Source organism: Hakea prostrata, chromosome 1, assembly GCF_041222555.1.
Source record: "Hakea prostrata isolate BN-2017 chromosome 1, UWA_Hpros_2, whole genome shotgun sequence".
Lineage (NCBI taxonomy): Eukaryota > Viridiplantae > Streptophyta > Magnoliopsida > Proteales > Proteaceae > Hakea > Hakea prostrata.
The window spans coordinates 68,507,455-68,515,558 of NC_142600.1; the positions used below are offsets into that span (position 1 = coordinate 68,507,455).

Sequence of the window (8,104 nt, forward strand, 5' to 3'; positions counted from 1 at the left end):
TTGCCTCCGGAAATAGGCCTTTCCAAAACCACAACTTTTGGTTTTCTCACAGAAAAGCTTCATCGTAAATCTGAAGGTTGGAAAATGAAATATTTATCACCTGCAGGTCGTGAGGTTCTTCTTAAATCTGTGGCCACGGCTCTCCCCCAATTTACAGCTGCACATTTTCAGATCCCCAAGACTCTACATACAGCCCTGCAACAGCACTCTGCAAATTTTTTCTGGGGCAAAAATGATGGCAAACAGAAAATACATTCGATTAGCTGGAAGCGACTGTGTCTCTCAAAGGACTTAGGAGGTCTGGGCATGCGAGATAGCCAGCGACAAAATCTGGCTCTTCTCACAAAGGTAGCATATAGACTATGGAGTGAACCACAGTCACTCTGGGCAAAGTTTACCAAAGCTATATATTACCCACACTGCAACTTTCTACAAGCTAAGATTGGAAATAGCCCCAGTTGGGCCTGGAGAAGCATCTGTGCTGGCAAACAAATTCTCGAAGAAAATTTATGCTGGAGAGTTGGACTGGGTACTCATATCCGCATCTGGGAAGATCGGTGGCTACCCAACTGTCCGGAAGGCAAAATTCAAACACCACCACCATCCCCCAGCACGCTCACATGGGTCTCGGAGCTGATTAATCCTGCGGATCGTAGTTGGAACAATGACCTCCTGAATTCATTATTCCACCCCAGAGAAGCGGATACAATCAGGAAAATTAAGTTAAGCCTTTTTCCATCAGAAGACAGACTTACCTGGGGAGCTGATAAAAGAGGTATCTTTTCTGTAAAATCTACTTACCATGCCCTCACAAACAAACAACTCGCAGTCGATCACTTCCTGTCTACATCCTCTCGCCAACCAAGATGGAAAAGCATCAACCGCGGGAGTTGGAAGTTGATCTGGAAGGCATATACCCTACCCAAGATCCGTCATTTACTCTGGCGCATCTGTGCTGAAGTGATCCAGACTGGTGAAAATCTTCGTAGACGGCAGATCAGAGCTGATTACACATGCCCAAGAGGATGTCCCCTTGAAGAATCTGCAGGTCATCTGTTTCTGGATTGTGCCTTTGCTCGCAGCGTGTGGTTCGCGTCTCCATTGACGTTTCGACCACCACCACAGCTACCTCTCTACCTCGATGAGTGGATCGATGGTTTGCAAAAATCGAAACCAGCAGAGAAATGGGAAGCTAGAATGTTTATCAGCCTTAATTTCTTCATCATATGGGAGATATGGCTAGCTCGGAATGCCCTGATCTTTAGTCAAGAGCTTAGATCGCCCATGGAGGTAGTTCGTCGCGCTTTGTCTCAACACAGAGACTTCTGGAAAGCAAATGCACAGGCATCAAGAGTTCAGCCAACGCACGAACATCCCGAGGCAACGCTTCATCTCACCGCTCCGCTCTCTACAACTACTCATATAGTGAAGACTGATGTAGCTTTTCATTCGGATAAGAACATCATGGGCCTGGGTTATGTGATTTACACTGCTAATGGGCTGATTTTTAAGGCGGTATCGAAACGGGATACATTCGGGTCCCCCATTGTCGGTGAGGCTATGGCTTTGCGGGCAGCCATGCTTGACTCTCTTGGGTGCATGTTTGGAGCGGGTGACTTTCCAATCCGACTGGTCAGAGCTGATAAACCACATCCACCAACCAAAAGCACATCCCCCCTTAGATCTTGCACCCATACTCTCGGATATAGCTACCTTACAATCTTACTTTTTGCATTCTGCTTTTGTTGCAATTCCTAGGTCATGCAATGAAATTGCTCATGTCCTAGCCCGGAAGGCCTTGTCGATTATGGACTCGACAACTTGGCCTACTTCCTCTCCTTGGTTGTATCTCTCATCCTTGGCTTCAGTCCATCCTTAATGAATTTTGTTACCAAAAAAAAAAAAAAAAAGTGAGAAGATATAAAAGATTTCCTCGTGGATCTACGCATTGTGCTCATCTGACGTGGCAATTCCGCAGAACATGGCAACGCTGAAAAAGCTACGCGGCGCCGAATAAGCGTGAGGTAACGGTTCGGACAACCTCAGCTCCAATATGCTCCGACCCGACCCGACCTGAACTAGCATCGAAGGGGATTTCTTTCCATTGTTAAAAAACTTTAAATTCATGCTGACAGGTTGGAATTTGCAGATTTAGAAGGTTCGAACGATCTTTTTCGTACCAAAAAAGGACAATAGTAATAATATATTCATATTTAATTCCGAATATTCAAATATTTGGGCTGACGACCGGATTGAAAACCTAGAAACCAGCAAATCCCTTTCACACGCGGCCAGCGCGTTTGTATTGTAATAACGAGTAAGGCTGGCCGCGTAGAAGTAGCGGTTACTGAAAGAAGTAATCGACAGTGGTCAGTGCCTCCACAAAAAGCCGCTACAGTTCACAACCAAAACACTCCTTTCACTCGTCAATCTCGTCTCAAATATCAGTCTCTGAGTGATTATGTAAAATCTTTGAACCAGGAAGATTTCTGTGTCTGGTCAATCAAGTCTCTCATCCATCCATGGCTTCAATTGGGGTTTTCTCGTGTTTCTTGTTCTGCATTGCTGCAATGCTCAGCTTCTCTTTCGCCGCAGATCCCTTTGTTTCCTATGACTGGACAGTTTCTTACGCAAAAGCTTCACCACTGGGTGTTGAGCAGCAGGTTTTCTTCTTCAATCTCTCTTTTTAATACATTTCTCGGCTCCTTCACTCCTATCTAATCTGTGGTTTGAAGCTTTTCTGGTTTATACTTTTCTGCGATTCGTTGACAGTTGTGTTTTTGTCTATTTGAAACTGCAGGTGATCGCGATCAACGGGCAGTTTCCAGGTCCTACTATTAACGTGACTACCAATAACAATGTTGTGGTTAATGTGATGAACAACTTGGATGAAGAAATCCTCTATACTTGGTAAAAAGATTCAACTCTGTCTTCTTTGTTTCTTTCGGTTATGCTTTGGGTGTTGTACTGGCGATACAAGTGTAAGAACAACCCTTCTTTTGTACAGGGATGGCATTCAACATCGCCGTAATTCTTGGCAAGATGGTGTTCTCGGTACTAATTGTCCTATCCCTAAGGATCATAATTGGACTTATCAGTTTCAGGTTAAAGATCAAATCGGAAGCTTCTTCTACTTCCCTTCTCTCAATTTTCAAAGAGCAGCGGGAGGTTATGGTGGTATAATTATAAATAACCGTCCCGTAGTTTCCATTCCATTTTCCACTCCAGATGGAGATATCACCATCTTGATTGGTGACTGGTACACTCGAAACCACCCGGTTAGTCTTCTTGTTTGCTCCGTGGTCGCCTGTCTCTGCGAATGTTATTCTTGGAACCTTGATTCAAGGCCGTGAGATGATGCTCTGTTTCTATTTTTGGGTTGCAGGATTTGAGGACGACCCTTGATGCGGGAAAGACACTTGGCATGCCGGATGGAGTTCTCATCAACGGGAAGGGTCCTTATAGATACAACACCACCCTTGTTCCGGAAGGAATTGAATATGAAACCATCGAAGTCCACCCAGGTATATTCATGAGACAATTTTAGGACATTTGGTCTCTGAATTTTCCACATTTTAGCTTTACTGATTATTCATTCATCATAAGACAATGTTAGGATATTTGCTTTGCTAAAAGAAAAGTTATGATTTTTGGGCTCTGAGTTTTTCACAATGTAGCCAATTTTGTGAGGCATTGATCAGCCATTCAATAATTTGTGAGGCATCTTGAATGGACCATGAATTCAGAAAATATATTTTTGTTTTTGATGAATTATTATCAGTTAGCATAAGCCGATGAATATCTTCATGGAGGGTTAATTTTCGGTTGCCAGACTTAATGAAGCAAACATCTTGTTTTTTATTTTTGTCCGTCCGTTCTTTTAGATCTCATACCATCTACTATTCACCCAAGGATATACCTCTGTTCTACTTCTAAGTACTGAAATTTGCATCTGATCTGGCATTAATGTTTGACATACAATTTTTAAATCCACTGTATGTTTTTGATCAATTGATATAATCGTCAGTTTGCTATCAAAGAGGTGAAGTATTAGATGGTTAAAATTGAGCAACACATGTTCTATTTTTATTTACTAATAATAATTTGGGGTCAACACATTATTTTTCATATTTGAGAAGTTTCTCTACTTGACATGGTCTGTGTTTGCCCTTTTGTGTCACATTGAAGCTGTTCTTGATACTACCTCTACTCAGATTGCGAAGGACTCTAATTAACAATGCTTTGATCTTGAGACAGGAAAAACTTACCGTATTCGGGTCCATAATGTTGGAATCTCAACTAGTTTAAACTTCAGGATCCAAAACCATAACCTGCTTCTTGTAGAGACAGAAGGTTCATATACAACGCAACAAAACTATTCTAGCCTGGATATTCATGTCGGACAGTCTTATTCTTTCTTGGTTACAATGGACCAGAATGCAAGTACGGATTATTACATTGTTGCAAGTGCTAGGTTTGTGAATGAGTCTCTTTGGCAAAGAGTCACAGGTGTTGCCATCTTGCACTACACAAATTCTAAGGGTAAAGCCAGTGGTCCTCTACCCGATCCACCAAATGATGTTTATGACAAGAGCTTCTCAATGAACCAGGCAAAATCCATCAGGTTTGTGCAGTTTATCTCTTTGAAATTCATCTTCTTATTTTCATTTCTCGTTTGGAATGAATGGGTTCCCTTTGCACGAAGAAAATTAAATCTTCCAAGAACTTTATATATGTTGTATTAGCATGAATTCTGATTTTTGTTTCTGAAAACTTCAGGTGGAATGTTTCTGCCAGTGGTGCACGTCCTAATCCTCAGGGATCTTATAGATATGGTTCAATTAATGTCACTGATTCATATTTTCTGAAGAACACTCCAGCTGTGATGATAAAGGGAAAACGCCGGGCACTACTTAGTGGGATCTCATATATTAATCCCACCACACCAATCAGGCTTGCAGATGATCATAATTTGACAGGAGTATACAAGCTTGATTTTCCCAAAAAGCCTGTTAATGGAACACCCAAAATGGAAGCATCAGTGATTAATGCTACATATAAGGGATTTATAGAGATAGTATTACAAAACAATGATACAACAGTCCAGAGCTTTCACTTGGATGGTTATGCATTTTTTGTGGTTGGGTAAGCAAACCTTTCTCCTTAATGCCACTGATATTTTATGAGTTTATGATTCCCTAGTTGTGCTGGTGTTCAGAGTTAGATTTGTTCATCTGGTTGCAGGATGGATTATGGGGAATGGACAGAGAACAACAGGGGTTCATACAATAAATGGGATGCAGTTGCTCGGTCAACAGTACAGGTATTCCATGGTTTTCTAGCTTGTTCTTTTGTTGATTCATCAGAACTCTCATTGAGCTTATTTCTTGCAGGACCTATTCTAAGTTACAATAAAAATGACGACAGTAAATCATGAAACATTAAACTGTTATATTAATGTGAAAGCATATTTTGGATGTGAAGTGTTTTACAAGTTCTCATACAAATATATATATTTTTTTGTAGGTTTTCCCGGGGGCATGGACAGCTATTTTAGCCTCGCTTGATAATGTTGGGGTTTGGAATTTGAGAACAGAAAACCTTGATTCATGGTATCTTGGTCAAGAAACTTATCTGCGTATTGTCAATCCAGAAAAGACCAACAAGACTGAAATGTCCAAGCCAGAAAATGTCTTATATTGTGGTCAACTATCGAAATTGCAGTAGGAATTCAATCTCTTCTTCACCAATTGTTCACCATTTTTCATAATGTTTGTTATTTGTGCAATAGAATGGGAATTAACCTCCATTAAAAATTTCAGGCGAAAAAATGCAGCATCATCAATCAGAGGAGGAAGATCAAAGCTGCACTTCATATTAGAGATGTTCCTTCTTTTTGCTGTTTTCATTTTCAGCTAAGCAGCTCTTCATGTTGAAGTTCTCTGATTGTTATGGTATTGTGATGGATTTTCTTGTTCCTGTTGCTTGTGGGAAGCATCCCTGGTTGGGGGTGATTCTGTGTGTCCTTTGTGCAGAAAGTCCTGTCAAAATTAAAATTTTCTCTGTAGTGATTTTACTGACCTGTTTGTTTCTTGGTCATTACACCCCAGTCACTTGTAATTCTGGATGATATTGGGGACATCTCATTCTTTTCCATCTTAATTTTATTACTGATCATGAAGTCCCAAATCTTGATACTATCTAATTCGCCATTGATTCCCTTTCCAGAGAAACAAATGTAAATGTGGGTTTAAAAAATTTCATTGGTGGTTTCATTGATTCCCTTCAGCACATACAAATCAACACATGGATAACTTTGTCGACAAAAGAACTACAGCCTTACATGAGCTGTTATTTAGTGTTAAATGGAAATTAATTATTATATTATCGTTCATACTTTGAGAGTTGACTTCTATTCAAAATGGTGCGTTTGCAACATTTTGTGACAAGAAGTACCAACAATTTGTCTACCCCACGATGGAATAGTGGTGCTGGAGTCTTGGATGTTATCCTCAGTTTTCTTATGAGTCATTTTGATCATGGCTAGCTCAATATGGATGCTTCTTAAATTAGCCTTTGCGTTTGATCCTGTTGTTGAGGTTTTTCAGATGGAGAGAGGTTGATTTCTCCATTGTTTATCTGAAGAATGTCATGAGCAAAGCTCTATATCACAGTGATTCCAGGCTTCCGGATTGGGCCAACTGTAAGCATTCAAAGTGCAGAGCAAGTGTTCCCCAATCTGCCCTGCTTTTGGGCTTTGCATTTCATTTTGCTATCTGTGAAGAGTTACATTCATTTGTTAACGATTCTCATGGATTCCAGAGCTTAGAACCTGAAATCTGGTGGGTGCCTCTGGCAAGAAAGAAATATTGAACATTGAGATACCGCAGTATAAAAGAACTTTGGCTCTTCTCACCAAGCCATTGCACTGTGAAAATCACTCTGTTCTGCAAATACCTGGGTCAATCTTCTCCGCTGATGATGATTTCATTCGGATTTCCACATACGTCTTTCAATTGAATCCGTGGTGAGACTCATGTAAAACTGGTAGTAAAGCATAGTTTCTCGATCTTATCTTTGTATTTAATTCCAATTGTTATTCTAAAGTGTCAATATAAGTTATGGGTTCAGTTAAGTATCCAGTGAAGGGTTCCGATTTACCTTTATTGCTTATGGAAATCAATTCTGCCTTGTGTATCTGAATCAATAGGCTGTGGCAGTGTCAATATTGATCACAAGCTTGAGCTATAGTGTCACAGTTCTTTGAGTAAAGCGTGGAGAAAAGGATGTATTAGAAAAGAGGAGGGAAGTTCAGAGAGGGGAAGTTAGCAGAAGATTGAGAAATCAGAAATAGTACTTCAGTTCATTCATACCCATCTCTCTGCATTCACTTCCATTTAAAGAATTCTAGAGCTTGTAGTTTTTTACATTAGATCTGATCGTAGGCAATCACGTCCCTCCATAGCTAACAACCTGAGAGTATTCTAGAAGGCATAATCCTTCATAAAGGCGGGAAGCTTGCTTAGTCGATTGGATCTACGTGGCGGGACAGGTGGAGTTATGGTGGTAAATTTTTGGCCTTTGTTGGGAAGCTAATGTGTAACATTCCCTTCCCCATCAAAATCAACCTTGTCCACAAGGTTGAAGTCAGTGAATTGTTGCTGAAAGGCACGGAGTGCGACCCACGTAGCATCCTCTAAAGGAAGTCCTTCCCGCTGAACTAATAGTTGGGTGATAGGCTTCCCTATTGCAAGCACTTGGTGTGTTTGGAGAATGGAGATTGGGCGGAGCTCTTTTGGGGGTAATTGCAGTGTGGCAAGCAAATGGAGATGGATCTCCCGTATAGGGTTTTAGGACTGAAACATGGAAAACATGATGAATATATGATCCTTCAGGTAAGGCGATTTTATAAGCTACTTTCCCAATTCTCTCCGTAATTTGGTAAGGTCCATAATAGCTCTGGCCAAGCTTAGTGTTGAGACGATGGGTAACAGATGATTGGCAATATGGTTTCAGGCGTACAAAACCCAATCATCTACCTAGTATTCTTTATCATGCTAGCATTTATTAGCCTGCTCCTTCATGTGAGCTTGAGCTTTGCCCA

At 40.8% G+C, this 8,104-nt stretch overlaps 1 protein-coding gene across 1 annotated transcript; it reads left to right on the forward strand.

Moving 5' to 3' along the window:
• The first annotated feature begins 2,313 nt into the window (after nucleotides 1-2,313).
• On the forward strand, nucleotides 2,314-6,355 carry LOC149029568 (monocopper oxidase-like protein SKU5). The gene is made up of 9 exons (XM_089151007.1): nucleotides 2,314-2,663; nucleotides 2,801-2,910; nucleotides 3,008-3,278; nucleotides 3,386-3,524; nucleotides 4,258-4,624; nucleotides 4,780-5,145; nucleotides 5,245-5,323; nucleotides 5,527-5,723; nucleotides 5,823-6,355. Exons 1-9 carry the CDS (start codon nucleotides 2,523-2,525, stop codon nucleotides 5,917-5,919), a joined length of 1,767 nt encoding a protein of 588 aa, XP_089007133.1. The 5' UTR covers nucleotides 2,314-2,522; the 3' UTR covers nucleotides 5,920-6,355.
• The last annotated feature ends 1,749 nt before the right edge of the window (nucleotides 6,356-8,104 follow it).